The following is a 17,546-nucleotide window of genomic DNA, read 5'->3' on the forward strand; positions in this document are numbered from 1 at the left end:
AGATCTAAGCAGTGAACATCCAGTTAGGGTTGCCTCAGCCACTCTTACTCCTGCACCATAGTCCCATGGTACCTATATTTATAAATTACTTAAGCAAATTGTTAGTGGGATAAAATAAAGAGGGCCATCAAACTGGAATTAGCAATCTGCCTACAAGAAGCTTACTCTTTTCGTGGTGCTTACTACTGGATTCTAGGGAGTGTCAACGTATCAGTACCATGGTCTCTGAAGAACCTGTCCAGGAGGATGGGCAATCCTTTTGAGGTACTTAGGCTTGCAATTTCTGCAAAGAAAAATCAGGCCAGCATCAGAGCCCAAACTTCCCATCCTGTTCTGAGTTTGTGTGTCTTTCTCTGTGTCAGTACTCCAGACAGGCAATGCTGCTGGCACACAGCAGGGGTTCTAGCATTCTAATGAGGCAACACACGTGTGGGGAATTCAGTTAGAACCATGTAAGCCTTGAGTAAAGCCCTTCCCTTTGATCACCTGTTGTTAAGTCACTATGTTCCTAACAATCCTGCATCTATGCTTACAAAACTAAGTCCAAATGGCCAGTTGAGAAGCTGCAAAATATTAATTTTCTTTATTAGGTGTCCTGGGGGATGAAAGAGGCTGTTTAAATTCTACCACTTAGAAAGAGTGGAAAAGGGGGGAAAAAAAGCTTTGGAACATTAGGAAAAAACCTTTTGAAACAATAAGAAAGGCTAAAGTAATTAATGGGGGGTTTTATTATGTGAATTGTTGAATTTTCTGGTTTTCTGTGAGATAGCAAAATGACAGAAGTTGCAAATTGCTGTAAAGCAGACACGAAGGGAAAGGAATATATTTGTGCTTTCAGGAAAAGGCCAACCTTGAAGTAAGCCCTGGGCTCTAAATTCCCCTGCAAGGACCCACAGCTTTGAGGGCTCAGCCATGTCACTGCTTTGCAGGAGCACTTGTCACTGCAGTGGTTTGGAACAAGGGTTACCCAGGACAAACATGCAGTTACAGACTTTTGGAAACCAAGTCTGTGTCCTTCCCCTCCCTTCCCTTCTTTTTTCTCTTTCTCTCTGGCTCAGAAACACCTGAGTGATCTGGTACAAATTCCTCTAGAGTTAATGAAAGAAGGATTTGGCCACATGACTGAGAGATGGTGAAGCACTGTTCAACACCCTAAACTTATTCCTAAATTGCCATGACTTTGTCTTATACCCAGAGAAATCTATTGACAAAACAAAAACCCAAACAACAAAGAAAGACTAGAACTGAGTTGAAAGTTAGTGCACATCTTTCACATCCACATGTGATCGTTCTTCAGAAGGCTTTGTAAGGTCACTTGGATTTGAGGGATTAAAAATTCTCTCCAGGAAAACAGATTGGTATCTCATTATTCAGCTTCCCCTTGCACCCACTGATCCTTTTCACCACTGCATTCCTTCAAATATTAAAGACTCTGCTTCCTTATTGCTCAGCATTTCTTGATTCAAAGGACTGGATCCAGGGCACAGTGCTCAGAGATGCCACCTGGGTAAATGGCTAAAATGTGATCTAAGTATTAGACCTGAAATAGGACTTTTTTAACAGTAAACCAAGTCACCCAAAGTAGAGCAGGCAACCACCAACAGAACAAGAGGACACAGTCTCAAGCTGTGCCAGGGGAGGTTTTAGGCTGGATGTTAGGAAGAAATTCTTGCGATTGACCAAAGGAATGGGCTGGCCAGGGAGGTGGTGGAGTCACCATCACTGAAAGTGTTTAGGAAGAGAATGGATGAGGCACTTGGTGCCATGGTTTAGTTGATTAGATGGTGTTGGGTGATAGGTTGGACTTGATGTTCTCAAAGGTCTTTTCCAACCTGGCTAATTCTTTTCTAAGATGAGCCTTTTAGAGGTATTTGGCAAACTTTTACTTGGACTTTCATGTGTTTGGACAGACCTAGCTGGTGAGACATGCTCAACCTCAAATAACTGAGAGCTTCCTGGATAGAGAGAAGCTTGCTAGGGTGTGGGAGAACGAGTTGGGCTCAAGATTTATTTATCTTTTGTCTTTCATTTTAGCAAAAATTCTCCTGAATCTCAGTCAGAAGATGTTCTGGAGCAGGGAGTCCCTCAGCCTCCCCCATGGGAACTGTCCTACTTTAATTATTTACATCAACTAAGAATGTATTTCAGCAGGAGAAGAGCAGAATTCATAGGCTTGTGGGTTTAGAAGCTCATTTTGAAGTTGTAAGCTTTGCAGAAATTTCCAGAGGGAGGAAACTATTTTGGGAAACTATTTTGTTTGTGGGCTGAAGGGGCCTTGGAAAATAGGCTTGGGGGTTAATGAAGTTAGCTTGGCTTATTCTTTGTTGACACAGGAGGAGTCTTCTAAGCATCTGAGGTGGCTTAAGTCAGCCTTGGAAAATTCTTCAGTATCCTAAATGAGGCTGGTTCCTACAAGGCAAGGGCTATGGACCTTGTCACAGCCAAATGCTTGTCTGCCAGTCAGCTGCAGCACTGAAATGCTCAACCTGGGAGGTAAATAGCTCCCAGTCTGACAAAGTCAGCAGGACTCCCTCACATCGGTGTAGAAGGATGGTCTCCAATAGGAAATACCTTGAAGATTAGCAGATGCATCTGAACAGTGGATCCTGCAAAATAATGGTTAGAAAGGACTGAAGCAGGCATCTAGCATACAGACTATTGATGCTGACAGCACAGCGATGTTATTAAATCTACATGCCAGATTGGGTGGAAATGCTTGGTGAAGCCACACAATCAGCATTTCCTTGGAAGGCAGGGTGCAGTCAGGCTTACTCGCACGCAGATCACATCTAGGTTGAATGGTATGGCTTCTGTTCCTTTTTCTGTGTATTATTGGTAAAGATCTGTTCTATTGATAGTAGCAGAGAGAGGCTTTGTCATTGCAGATCAGCATGATAGCAGGAGATACACATTGCTTGTAACTCGAGTGGGGGTAAGATCTCTGGGATTGGCTTTAGAGCTCTATCTGATGTATGCTTCCCCGATGGCATGACTGTCTTGTTTGTCCTTTGTCAATATGGTTAGAGCTTTGGCAGGCCAAAGGGATCTTTACTGGTGGAGGGCACAGAGCTGTGCTGAAGTGACAGGAGATGGCAGCCAAGGCATATTCTCTTCTCTTGGCTATTTACCTGTCTTTTTTTTCTGCCAAGGCAATGCTGACAGCATGTAACAAGCTTGCATCAGAACCCTGCTTATCTTAGATGAACTTGACTTGCAGGAAATGTTCTGAAAAAGGCAGGTTTGCTGAATCAAGGGCCAGGTGGCCAAGAAGGAAAATGGCATCCTAGCCTGTATCAGGAACAGTGTGGCCAGCAGGAGCAGGGAGGTCATTCTGCCCCTGCACTCAGCACTGGTTAGGCCACACCTTGAGTACTGTGTCCAGTTCTGGGTCCCTCAGTTTAGGAAGGAGGTTGACTTGCTGGAGCGTGTCCAGAGAAGGGCAACAAAGCTGGGTAGGGGTTTGGAGCACAGCCCTGTGAGGAGAGGCTGAGGGAGCTGGGGTTGCTTAGCGTGGCGAAGAGGAGGCTCAGGGGAGACCTTACTGCTGTCTACAACTACCTGAAGGGAGGTTGTAGCCAGGAGGGGGTTGGTCTCTTCTCCCAGAAAACCAGCACCAGAACAAGAGGACACAGTCTCAAGCTGCGCCAGGGGAGGTTTAGGCTGGATGTTGGGAAGAACACAGAAAGAGTGATTAGCCATTGGAATGGGCTGCCCAGGGAGGTGGTGGAGTCACCATCACTGGAGGTGTTTAAGAAGAGACTGGATGAGGCACTTGGTGCCATGGTTTAGTTGATTAAATACTGTTGGATGATAGGTTGGACTTAGTGATCTCAAAGGTCTCTTCCAACCTAGTTAATTCTATTCCTATCCTATCCTATCCTATCCTATCCTATCCTATCCTATCCTATCCTATCCTATCCTATCCTATCCTATCCTATCCTATCCTATCCTATCCTATCGCCTTGTTTTAATCATCAGTGAATAAGTTAAGCTGAAAGCTTTTCAGGTCCACCCCCACACACACGTAAGTTCTCATCACAGTGTTACTAAGAACTAGGCAGCTCCCCTTTGCCTGAAATCTATCAGGGAGACAGGATTAAACACCAGAGAAAAGAGCTTTGGGTGGCATTTGAGTCACAGTCAAAAAGCAGCAGAAGCTTTTATAAACCAGACAAGTGATCCCCATGTTTTCCTTAGTCAACAATTGCTTTTCAATTGCCTTCTCTGAAGAAGAGGAGAGGTGTTCTGCTGCATAAAAGCCTTCATGCAGTTCTGTTAACATCAGGGGACACGATGCTCTCAGCAGATAGAAAGAAGAGAAAGAAATTAACAAACAAAGGACCAAACAAACAATCAGGGGGCATTAAAGAATGTTAGAAAAGCTTTATTACCTGGTCCTCACTGAAGGACTGGTTCATTGCAGCAGCCTCTGAGTGCTGTTAGCTCTATGGGGGCAGGCTGTGTTTGTCTTCTGTTTTCTAACTGCCAGGTACGTTGAGAAGCTTGCTAATAACAACATCCTGCACCCATAAATTATTGTCCTGGTTTCAAATGAATGCAGTTTTCCCTCTTGTTTCTGCCTGTAAGTATGCACAACCCTGACTGCCTAGGGTTAATAAACTGCTGTACTGAATTCCAGATGTGGCTTCTCTTTTGAGGCAAACAGATCCCTAGGTGGTTTGTGCATTAGTTAAAATTTATGAAGCATTTGGGAAGTCCTCAGAGGAAAGGCTGCTACAAAAATACAAACATCTTTTACCATGGTTAACTTTTCTAGCCTTGCTGTCCTGGATGAGTCTCCTAGCCCAGTAAAAACAATTTGTGGAGTAACTTCTACATGGGATCTTTTGGCACTCTTGGTCCATCCTATTTTCCTTATCTATCAATGTGCACATGGGAACAGTATGAGGGTTAGGAACTGGCTGGAGGGCCAAGCCCAGAGAGTGGTGGTGAATGGTACCACATCCAGCTGGCAGCCAGTCACTAATGGTGTCCCCAAGGGATCAGTGCTGGGCCCATCCTGTTCAGTATCTTTACTGATGATCTGGGTGAGGGAATGGAGTCCATTATCAGAAAATTTGCAGATGACACCAAGCTAGGGGCAAGTGTTGAACTGTTAGAGGGTAGGAAAGCTCTGTAGAGGGACCTTGACAGGCTGGACAGATGGGCAGAGTCCAAGGGCATGAGACTTAACACATCTAAGTGCCAGGTTCTACACATTGGCCACAACAACCCCATGCAGGGCTACAGGCTGGTGTCAGAGTGGCTGGAGAGCAGCCAGGCAGAAAGGGACCTGGGGGTACTGCTTGATAGTAGGCTGAACATGAGCCTGCAGTGTACCCAGGTGGCCAAGAAGACCAGTGGCATCCTGGCTTGTATCAGGAATAGTGTGGCCAGCAGGGAAGTCATTCTGCCCTTGTACTCAGCACTGGTTAGGCTACACCTTGAGTCCTGTGTCCAGTTCTGGGCCCCTCAATTTAAGAAGGACATTAAGACTCTTGAAAGTGTCCAGAGAAGGGCAACAAAGCTGGTGAGGGGTTTAGAGCACAAGCCCTATGAGGAGAGGCTGAGGGAGCTGGGGTTGCTTAGCCTGGAGAGAAGGAGGCTCAGGAGAGACCTTATTGCTGTCTACAACTACCTGAAGGGAGGTTGTAACCAGGTGGGGCTTGGTCTCTTCTCCCAGGCAACCAGCACCAGAACAAGAGGACACAGTCTCAAGCTGCACCAGGGGAGGTTTAGGCTGCATGTTGGGAAGAAGTTCTTCATAGAAAGAGTGATTTGCCATTGGAATTTGCTGCCCAGGGAGGTGGTGGAGTCACCATCCCTGGAGGTGTTTAGGAGGAGACTGGATGGGGTGCTTGGTGCCATGGTTTAGTTGAATAGGTAGTGTTGGATGATAGGCTGGACTCGATGATCTCTAAGGTCTTTTCCAACCTGGTCTGGTCTATTCTATTCTAAATGAAGCAGGCATCACACACACACAATCCCAGCAAGTTTTGAGCACATCATTTCAAGTTTTTGCAAATGGTGTGGTTTGGCCACATATTTCAGGCTTTCCCTTTAAAGTGATCTATCTAGCCAAAAGAATATTAAATATGAAGAGATTTTAAGAGTGAATTTAAAAAATCCCAAACCAAAACACAACCAAACAATCCATCTCAAGTTCTTTGGAGCTTGTGGAAATGTGGGTGTTTGGCACTGCTTGTTTTATTTTATCTGGGGTTTTTTGCATGTCTTCCCAGCAGGTGTCCTTATCTGTTATAAATAAGCAGAATACCTGGGAGCTAAGTTAGTTTGTACTGTCTGGGGAATTCATTTCTAGTTGCACCATCATGAAGCTTTTGTGTGTGCTAATGCCTGAGAACAGATGCCACCTTCCCATGAATGAAGATGGCAAGCAAAAGGTCTGTCCTTTTCACCAGCTGTCTGTTGATAAACAAAAAGTGTCAGGAGTGTAAATGAACTAAGTGTGTTGATAGGCTTTAGAGACTGGAACCTTTTGCTCGGGAGTCCTGCCAGCACTCCTAGACAGCAGGTCTCTCTCTCTGTTCCTATGGGTTCCTGTATTCTCTCTTCTCATTTTATCTCTATCTGGAGTAATCTGCTGCTCACTTAGGAAACAAGAGCTGAGAGTGAAACACAGGTTTTTCTTGGGTATTTATTCAGGGAAAAAAAATAGATCCTCTCAATGCTCATCCCTCTATGCTTGTGGGCTGGCCTGGTGACCTTCAGCATGTCCACAAACACTGGAAAGCACAACCCTATTAGGCAGCAGCTGTTCTCAGCCACTGCCCTCAAAACAGCACCTGCTAGGAGAAGGCTGTTCCTCTTAATGCTATCATGATAATATGAATGAATTGCAGTTGCACATTTGTTTGGTGGGAGAGACATTATTTTAAATGTCACTAACAAGGCTAGACTTAATTATACTTAGTATTCCCCAAATTGTCATCTGTTAAGAGGCCACTTGCTGCCTCTCTTGTCATCCTGCAGCTGCTGGCTGTATGTAGCAGTGCTGGTTACAAGGAACTTCATGCTCAAAGAGAGCATATTCCAGTGCTGGTACAGAACTAATCAGTGATGTAGCTCAAAATTAAGCTCTGAATGTGGTTCACCAGGATGTCACATTTGCAGCCATTGTGCTACTACGCTGGTGGCTACAGCTGGTGAAGCTGAAATGGTGCTGTTGAGTGCTGAGGTGGTCTAAGCCAGCTGTCCTGTTTGACCTAGAGCTATCTACTCCACCTTCTCTGTTCTGGCAGCCCTTTGTGCAGGCTCCTGCATAGAGGCAGTTTTGTCCTTCTGCCATAGGACTACAGATGTGACTGACATGTTTCTTCCAGCAAAGGGAGCAAGATCATAGGTATTAGTTCTTCCTTCCTATGACTTCCCTTTTCCTCACTCCTGACTGGACTTAGGGAAATTCTACACATGTATGAAAATGGTGCAGATGCTTCTGCTTTACATGGCAGAAACAGCTGCACTCCTGGGGAGGACCTGTAGGGGTGGCAGTTCCCTGCCTTCTGTGGTCCAAAAAGAGATTGCATAGGAGAATGGAAGTATTTTAGACAGTTGCTTAAATGTATTTAAAAGATTCTTCTGTTCCTGCCTTTGACTTGAGATGCTACCTCCCAGAATGCAGCCTCATTACTGAGCTCATTCAACCTCATCTACAGTTTCTTAGCTGTACTCTTTTCCCAGCAAGATGCAGCATATTCCTGCCTTCATGGCTCAGTGAAGCAGTCCCCTGCATCTATTTTGTGATCCCCCCAAGCTAGTTATATTCCTCAGAGCAGAAACCATTGGTTTTTACACAGTAACCATGCAATAAATCTGCCTCAAGCAATTGATCCTAGCATGCCAACTCCACCAAGCTGAGGATATGCTTCCAGGTATGTGGCAAAGGCTGCATGTCTGTTCTCATTCAGGAATGTTAGTTCCTGCATATGTGCCATGTGCAGCAGCTGATGCTTAGAGGTACATTCCTCAGAGACACATTCAGGCTCCATTATCTCTGCCAGCACTGGGCAGTTAAGCTACCAGTTTAGTTTTTGTAAGGTGGTAAAAAAGATATCGCTGTGGATTGAGTTAATGGTTCATTCCAGATGTGTCTGAGCACTCAATTCATTCTGTTGTCATGCTTCTCTTTCTACATATGGCTTTTGGCTACACTAGCACAGCCTGCAAGCTTTGCCTGGGCTGAAGGCTGGTTCATGTCTAATGGCCTTTCTCTGAAATGCTGATAAGCATCCGCTATGCTCTGTTGTCTAGGCCTTGTAGGAGCTAACTCACAGAATCACCAAGGTTGGAAGAGTCCTCAAAGTTCATCAAGTCCAGCCTGTCACCACAGAGCTCATGACTAGACCATGGCACCAAGCGCCATGTCCAGTCCCCTCTTGAACACCTCCAGGGATGGTGACTCCACCACTTCCCTGGGCAGCACATTCCAATGGCTAATGATGCTCTCAGCGAAGAACTTTCTCCTCACCTCGAGCCTAAACTTCCCCTGGAGCAGCTTGAGACTGTGTCCTCTTGTTCTGGTGCTGGTTGCCTGGGAGAAGAGACCAACCCCCACCTGGCTACAGCCTCCCTTCAGGTAGTTGTAGAGAGCAAGAAGGTCTCCCCTAAGCCTCCTCTTCTCCAGGCTAAACAACCCCAGCTCCCTCAGCCTCTCCTCACAGGGCTTGTGCTTGAGGCCTCTCAGCAGTCTTGTTGCCCTTCTGGACACGTTCAAGAGTCTTGATGTCCTTCTTAAACTGAGGGGCCCAGAAGTGGACATGGGACTCAAGGTGTGGCCTAACCAGTGCTGAGTACAGGGGCACAATGACTTCCCTGCTCCTGCTGGCCGCACTGTTCTTGATGCAGGCCTTCTTGGCCACCTGGGCACACTGCTGGCTCATGTTCAGCCTACTATCAAGCAGTACCCCCAGGTCCCTTTCTGCCTGGCTGTTCTCCAGCCACTCTGACCCCAGCCTGTAGCGCTGCATGGGGTTGTTGTGGCCAATGTGCAGAACCTGGCACTTAGATGTGTGTAATGGGTTGGGGCAGGTCCCCTCCCCACCACAGGCAGAAATAACGACTCAGGCAAACGGATTGCAAAGGTGATGAAAGTTTAAATAGAAAGCAGTGAATGTTACAGAAAACCCAAAGCGCAGTGACAAAGAAAGATCCCATCCCCACCTGAGGGTGCATGCAAAACCCCCAGGGCTCCTTCTTCCCCCTCCCTCTGCTGGGCTAGTCTCAGCTGGCCAGGCCTGAGACTGCCCATCCCCCTGTGGCCTTGGGCCCAATCAGGCCCATGGCCGGGAGATCTCTCCCCCAGTTACCAAGTCTCGGAGAGGGAAGGAAAGAGAGAGTGCCAGACTCCGCACTGGATCTTATAGTGGTGCAAAGAATTATGGTAGGAAATACACAATTTCCTGTGTCCATCCCTCTGGGCTGGACTTCTGGACACAGGAAGTGAATGCACCAGGGGGGCACCCAGCTCAAACTACAACAATGTGTTAAATCTCATGCCCTTGGACTCTGCCCATCTGTCCAGCCTATCGAGGTCCCTCTACAGAGCTTTCCTACCCTCTAAGTGATCAACACCTGCTCCCAACTTGGTGTCATCTGCAAACTTGCTGATGTCTGACTCAATCCCCTCCTCCAGATTGTCAATGAAGATATTAAACAGGATGGGGCCCAGCACTGATGCACAGACTGGAAAGATTTCCCTTGGGTTCTAAAGGCTTTGCTCTTAACGTGCTTGGGGGTGTGTGTCAGGCGCTGATAAAAGCCCTTTGCAATTTGCTAAGACTCACCAAGGGGAATACTGTACAGGAGCTCAAATAGACACGTGCCCCATGTGGCCACCACCTCATCTTTAGCAAAGCTGCTAAGTGGAAGTGGCAGAGGGTGTGGTTCAGCAGGTGTTCAGTGCTGAACTGTCTGAGCCTCAGTTTAAAGGCAAGAACTGAAGTACATAATGTGTATTGTTTGAGGAGTGTAATGTTGCCTCTGTGCCTGGTGATTTTCATGGTGCCATTGGGAAGACTCACTGAAAAATTCCTAAGTGCCTTGAGTTCTGTGCATGGCCTGAATTGCCCCAGTTGTGGCATCCAGCAGAGCACAGAACCTATTGCATTTGAGAGCTCTCTCTTAGGATCTGCAACTGATCAGCTCTTCACTTTTATTTTGAAAGGGGCTTAGCCTTTTGGACTACCTCTGATAATGTCCAGCATGTGCCCATGTGCCCAAAGCCCCCCCAGAATGCAGCATTTTGATAGCATTGTCCTCTAGAAGACAGGATACAGCTTCTTCCATTGCTGGATGGCATTTAAATCCATGTTTCCCAGCTGTCAAGCTGTTCCCCTGCCCACAGTAAAGCTTTACCATGCAAAGCACTACTGAGCAGTAGTGTCTAGTTCTTAAGACACTTAGGGGAGGGAAGAGTGATGGGGGTGCAGTCCTTACTCCCAGGGCAGTTTGTACATTTTAACCAGTGACTGTTTAGTGCAAACGGGGATGCAGCTTAAGATGCTCAGCGGAGCTTCTTGCATCCTAAATGAGTTGTTTCTTGATGAGTTGAAATCCTGGTGTGGCTTTGACAGTTGCCTAGAAATAGCACACAAACTGTCAGGTCCCATTTCTCCCACACATTTGGCTTCAGCCACGGATGTCTGAACTGCTGTTTCCACTTGACTCTGCAGATGCCAGCTGGGTCATTCGCAGTTCTTACACCGAGTTCCCAGAAGAAGCTGCGGCAGCAGGACTTGGCTTTCTATCACAAGGTGCCGCTCAGTGGAAGCTGCAAGTACATGCAGCCTTTGCTGAAGTACCTGCCTGAAACAGAGGCTGGTCTCTCGGTGGGCTGTCAGAAGCTGTGCTTGCTGTCCCAGTCTGTGACAAGTACTGGCAGCCTCTGTGGGTTCAGAACAATTCACACCTTCAGAGACCTGACAGAGAGAAAAAGACAAGTGGCAACGATAGCCAGACACCATTCACAGGAGGTTTGCAAAGCCTAGGGAAGCCCTGCATGGGCTGTGGTGTTCCAGGCTTCACTGCCAGTAGTCTAGCTTCTAATGTACCCTGCAGTGTTTCCTGTCCCTAATGCTTATCTGCCTCAGATAACCTATAACTAGCCCCTGAGCTTATATTTCTGGCTTGTATCCCACATGAACTTAGCCTTTTCTTTAAAGTTCCCTCTACAGTCATCTGCATATCAAAAGCCTCAGCTATTTTCTTGTTCAATGTCAAACTCAGGTTCTACTACAGGTACATAGAAGAGGCTGAGGCTGAGGGAGCTGGGATTGTTTAGCCTGGAGAAGAGGAGGCTCAGGGGTGACCTCATTGCCCTGTAGAACTACCTGAAGGGAGATTGTAGCCAGGAAGGGGTTGGTCTCTTCTCCCAGGCAACCAGCACCAGAACAAGAGGACACAGCCTCAAGCTGCACCAGGGGAGGTTTAGACTCGAGGTGAGGAGAAAGTTCTTCACAGAGAGAGTCATTCATCATTGGAATGGGCTGCCCAGGGAGGTGGTGGAGTCACCATCCCTGGAGGTGTTCAAGAGGGGATTGGACGTGGCACTTGGTGCCATGGTCTAGTCATGAGGTCTGTGGTGACAGGTTGGATCTGATGATCTTGAAGGTCTCTTCCAACCTTAGTGATACTGTGATACTGTGTGATACATGAAGTTTCCCAGTACAGGACAATTTGGTATGATGGTCAGAACCAACAATTTCTGACTCATAACAGCATTTTATTTATTTATGAACTGACATGATGAACAAGTGACCCATCACAGAGAATTTTACCCCCTTCATAAGAGAAAACCCTACTTGTTTGGCAATGAAGAAAAAATCCAAACCAACACACTGTAAATCCTAAACTCTAAAAATACCTGGGAAAAAAAAAGGAATTCTGCTGATGGAAAGAATGGAGAGTAACAGGGTTCTGTGAGTTTCTCATTCCAGTGTGTATGGTTTTCAGCTGAGAATTGCCCTGAAAAGCTGCAGTAGGTAGATTTTTCTGTGGCTTCATATGCAATTGGAAAAGACCCAGTTCATCTTGCTTCCACTATTTTTGTTTTAAACTCAGTTGGCTTAATCCCATTGCAGTCAGGTTTATTTGATGTTCCTCCATTAGCTGAGTACTGCTGGATGCTCCAGCACAATATGCTTCATGGCAAGGAGTGATAAACACAGGAGCAGGCTGCAGTGATAGCGGCATTCCCCGCCAGTGCCCTTTTGCTCCTGTTGAGTATTGTGTTTTGCTGTAGAATAGTAAGGAGGTTTCACTGACAAGAGGTGAGGACAAGCATGACTGAGGAGAGGGAAACTGCTTTGAGTTCATCATTATCCTTAAGCTCCACCAGTGGCCCTCTGATGATGGATGGACTGATGCCCACATATCCCTGTTCTTTTTCTGCCTCTTCCTTGCCTCACTGATTCATTCTGGCTGAAGGAGCTCCCATAAAAAAAAAGGCAAGCATCTCAGCATTGCTTCCACATTGGGAAGTGCTATTTCATTTGCTAGTGAATCTGCTTAGTTGTGGTGGTTTGAGCTTTAACTGGGACTTAAGAGCTCAGATGGGGGCAAGGCTGAGAATCCCTCCCCAGCTCCTCCCTCCTCTTACCCAATAGAGAGGGGGAAAAAAAGGGAAGGAGCAAATCCACCAAGAAATAATTTGGAGTTGGCTTGGAAGTATATATATGTGTGTGTGTGTGTGTGTATACCTATATATATATGACAATAACAGGTAGGGTTCACATGGGTAAGGAACAAGGATGGATGGGAGAAAAAATAAGCATACAAAACCAGTCTATTTGAAGAGGTGTGGAGGTAGCAGGGAGAAGGATCAGGCCTGACCACATGGCAGAGAAGCAGGGAGCCACCAGTAGTCCTTGTCCAAAGCAAAAGCAGAGGCCAAGAAACCTAATGGCTTCAGTATCCTCCTTTTTATAGCCGTGCTGGGCAGGGAGGGGAGTGGAACAGACTAATTTAGTTTCCCAGGGGGAAAACCCCCTGCAGGGAGGGCAGTGCTCTCACAAGCCATCCTCCCCCTTGCTTCCAGGATGGGTGTTAACCCATCACATTAGGAAAGAAAGACAAAGCTTAAAAAGAGTATTTCCCTTTCAGGCAGATTTACCTTGTGCTGTTCTGTTGTTTCAGCTAATTTTCTGAACAGTCATACCATGGTTTTGTTTTCCTATTATTACCTGGGGGAAAAAGCTTTATTAAAGCTTATGATTGCTTGAGAACTGAACTCCAAGGCACACATAACATCACAAGGAGCCTAAACTGAGTCACTTTCAGTATGTTGCTGAAGTTCCTGAGGAGGAAGAAAGAGAAATGCTACAAAATCTAGCAGCAATTGCGCTGCGCTATTTGGCTTTGGCTCAGCTTCGGTGTCTGAGTAGAACATATTAAACACAATTAAAATACTTCTGCAGTATTCTTGTGAGGGCCAATGGCATCCTGGCCTGCATCAGGAACAGTATGGCCAGCAGGAGCAGGGAGGTCATTCTGCCCCTGTGCACTGCACTGGTTAGGCTGCACCTTGAGTCCTGTGTCCAGTTCTGGGCCCCTCAGTTTAGGAAGGAGGTTGAGTTGCTGGAGTGTGTCCAGAGAAGGGCAACAAAGTTGGTGAGGGGCTTGGAACACAAGCCCTAGGAGGAGAGACTGAGGGAGCTGGGGTTGCTTAGCCTGGAGAAGAGGAGGCTCAGGGGTGACCTTATTGCTCTCTACAACTACTTGAAGGGAGGTTGTAGACAGGCAGAGGCTGGTCTCTTCTCCCAGGCAACCAGCACCAGAACAAGAGGACACAGTCTCAGGGTGCACCAGGGGAGGTTTAGGCTGGAGGTTAGGAAGAAGTTCTACACAGAGAGAATGACTGGCCATTGGAATGGGCTGCCTAGGGAGGTGGTGGGGTCACTATCACTGGAGGTGTTCAGGAGGAGACTTGATAGGGTGCTTGGTTGCATGGTTTAGTTGATTAGGTGGTGTTGGATGATAGGTTGGACACAATGATCTTGGAGGTCTCTTCCAACCTGGTTCATTCTATTCTATTATGGCCAGATACATCTTGTGAGAAAAAAATAATCAAAGAGATCAGCACATTTTTATGAGTGAGACTTAAATGCAGGTGGAGAGGTCGCCTACTTATAGGCACAGGTAATTACTCCAGCCATGGAAACCAGGGATCTGGATGGAGATAAAGAATTGCTAATAAAGTAATTGCTCCCAGCTAAAAAATAATAATAAAAAATAGATTCATATAGCTGTATCTGAGGTTATATAGAATGTGGCACTGGTAGGAACTGAAACAAAAGTCCTTGTGATCTTTTAGGTAAAGAACAGTCTATGCTTGCAATCAATTTTAGCAGCTCAATGGCTCTGCTCATTCTCTGATACCTATGATAGTGTCTTCAATTTCACACATTGGTTTTTAAACACTGCATGTCAAAACAAAGTGAATTCAGTAGTCAAATTAGCAGTCAGAGGTTTGCCACCTTCTCCATACTGCTTTGGAAACTCCATGCTGCTGGAGCAAGCTGATTCCCTTACCCTCAAGGTGACTGCTAGTGTAGGGCTTAAACTGTTCTGCCCAGGCCAAGCTCATGAAGGACCAGCTGGTCATCAGCCATAACAACTATAATGAGGCATAGCCTGCCCTCTAGCAACTGCTTCAGTTATGCTCCCTAAAAATCTCAGAATCACAGAATCACCAAGGTTGGAAGAGACCTCAAAGATCATCAAGTCCAACCTGTCACCACAGACCACATGACTTAATCCATGGCACCAAGTGCCAGAATTTCCACGCTTCTTGTAAAAAGAGTGTCCTTGTCTTGGTTGAGAAGCAGCTGCAGGCCTGTCCCTTTACTCGTGGACTACCTGGAGAACAGAATGCCCAAAGCTGTTGGGGGCCATGAATTGTTTTCCCCAGACTCTGCATTTATGCTGACAAGGACTATGGCTGGCAGGGCTCTGTGCCTGTTGAGCAGTTGTGTAGTCACTTGCATTTATAGCTGCTTCTGACCAAGGAAGACACTGCCTACATTTCAGACAGCTCTCTTCTGAACTACAAGGAACTGGCCTTGCTGAGGTGGTGGTGCAGATGGGAATGACATTGCCACCATGCACGTTTTTGGGTAATATTAACTATGCTCCTTTTTCGGTTTCTTCCACAGATACTGTGTGGGAAAGAGATCCCACGCTGGGTGAACCGCCTGGCCTACTTCAGCTCGTGCATCCCCTTCCTCCAGAGCTGCCTTCCCAAGGAGTGGCTGACCCCAGCAGCCCTGCAAAGCCACATCAGCCTGGGCCTCCACAAGGAAGAGCAGGGGGACACAACGGATGACGAGTCCCCCTCTACGTCGGCAACCCCCTCAGCCTCAGGCTCATCTCGAACCTGTAGACATACCCGGGTCTAAACTGTGCCCAGTATGCCCTCAAATAACATACCCCTCTCTCTTGTACTATTTCTTTTTCACACCCCTTCACACACCATGGTTTGTCTCTTCTTCAAAAGACAACTCAGCGGAGGGAAGAGCCATTTTACTGAGGAGGTGAAGCTTCAACCTCTTTCCATGAGCTGCCACTACAGTTGCTTGGCAAAATGACTGAATCCCAACACTGAACTGAGGAGTGTGGCAACTAAACTGGATTCTCCTCCCAGGGCCCCCATGCCCCTCAATCCACAGAGAACTGCTAGCTCTCTCAGGCATGAGGGCATGTGTTTGGGCAGGGGGGTAACATACTGTGATGTTCCTTCTCTGGAACTGTTTTATCTTTTTATCTATCCCCCCACCTATGTGAGCCCAGCAGCCTCTTCTCTATTTTGCTGGGTTTGCCATTTCCCAGTGACAAATCTCCTGCCCACATCCAGTGAAGGAATCAGAGCCAGAACTCAACCTTCTCATCTCTTAGACCAGCAACAGCCCCATCCCTTTTGTAATTACCAGGTTTCTAATTCATGTGAAGGACAAATGAAAGGTGCTGCTGTTCTACAACCACCAGTTTTCAGTATTCAAATTTCAGAGCTAGAATGATCACCCTGCTCTTGAAAATAATAACAAAGAACATAGAAAATGAATGTGTTACTGTGGCTTTTCTTTGGGGTCAAAAAGAGGATGGGGCTAGTGCTTAGAGGCAGCTAAGTAGATGCAGAGATGACTGTTGATCATATTGGTGCTTTTTGATTTTGTGTTGTGGTAGGGGTTTTTATGTTTGGTTGGTTGAGGTTTTGTTTGTTTGTTTATTTTCCTCATGGATTCCCTGAGGAATCCCTCTCCTACCTAAAATTTGCTGGCTGTCTTTGGGGGAATGGCCTTCCTGAATAGAAAGAGGAAGAAAGAGAATTTACTGGGAAGTTCAGTATTTCCTTCAGCTTTTCCTCCTGTACCACAGATCTAAAAGTAACTCTAGATCCATCTTTCCCCAGCCTGTTTAAAAAAATAAGTGGTGAACCCAAAGAATGTCAATGTGTTTCCTTATCCTTGCTTTTTGGAGGTGGAGGGGGCCACATCTGGAAATCATGGATGACCCTTCCAATGCATGGGCCACTGTAACACTTTCCATTGTGTGCACTACTTCAGTGGCATGAAAAATGGGCATAGTTGGCTCACTGGCCTTTCCAGGCTTGCTCTTGACAAGAATCTTGTCCTTGGATGTATTTATACTCATTTTGACAGCTGATGAGAAAGGACAGGAGAAAAGGACAAGTACACCAACTCTTCCAATTACCTCACTAGGACTTTAGTCAGAAGACATAGGAGAGAATTACAGAGGAAATCCAGGCCCCCTCTCTCCCTTGCAACTCCTCTTGGCTGCAGAAAGAAGGATGAAAAAGTAGCAGGCACAGTGTTGTAGATAGGGTTGCCATTTTAGAAATGCTGTTCTCAACAGCTACTACCACCTCAGGACTTCCACTCTCTGCTCAGAAAGAACCACAAACCCTTAAGATGGGTGGTTGTTTCCTCTTACTGGTTGTAATAGCATGCTAGGGCCAAACAGCTGTCTCTTTTGCTCAGGTATACAGAAGTGTGTGCTTTCAGGGCTGAAGGTCATGGCTATAATGTACATCATGTCTGCACAGGCAGTGCTTAATGGTTTGTTACATGAGCATGCTCTTAGGCTTTGGAGAGATCTGTTGGATGGAAATACACTTCATAGGATGGCCTCACTCCACTGCCTCCTGAAGTGATGCATGTTTGGGTGACCTTTACAACATGCCTCTCATTTTCAGCCTCCAAACAATTTGCTGCAAGTTCTGTACTGAACTAAAGTCAGGTTTCTTATTAATCTTGGCTACTCACAGCCAATATTCCACTGTGAGCAATTCTGCAGCTCCTGGTAGGTATCCAGTCCAGCACCAATCCTGATTACCCTGGCTTGTTCGGGGATGTTTAGTAAGATTTTCATCCTGTTCTCCTTCTAGCTGTCCAAAGCCCGCGTTACACAATGTACTTCGCACTCTCTATTCCTCTGCAGTCATGGTGACTGCAGCCTAAACCAGCAGTGCTAGCTTCATTTGTCTGAAGTTCCCAGGGTGCCTGCCAACAAGC

The 17,546-nt window shown here is 46.5% G+C and overlaps 1 protein-coding gene across 2 annotated transcripts in view; it reads left to right on the forward strand.

Moving 5' to 3' along the window:
• LOC104300354 (deubiquitinase DESI2) overlaps positions 1–17,191 on the forward strand; it is a 65,990-nt gene extending 48,799 nt beyond the window's left edge. The window contains exon 2 of one of the 2 annotated variants that reach the window (XR_008462247.1): positions 15,171–15,284. Coding sequence is in view for 1 of the 2 variants with exons in the window: in XM_009900627.2 (XP_009898929.1) it covers positions 15,171–15,413 (243 nt within the window). In the remaining variant the exon portion in view is untranslated. Of the gene's footprint in view, positions 1–15,170 lie in introns of both variants that reach the window. The other variant, XM_009900627.2, reaches the window with a different exon arrangement.
• The last annotated feature ends 355 nt before the right edge of the window (positions 17,192–17,546 follow it).

This window comes from Dryobates pubescens, chromosome 5 (assembly GCF_014839835.1).
Source record: "Dryobates pubescens isolate bDryPub1 chromosome 5, bDryPub1.pri, whole genome shotgun sequence".
Taxonomy (NCBI): domain Eukaryota; kingdom Metazoa; phylum Chordata; class Aves; order Piciformes; family Picidae; genus Dryobates; species Dryobates pubescens.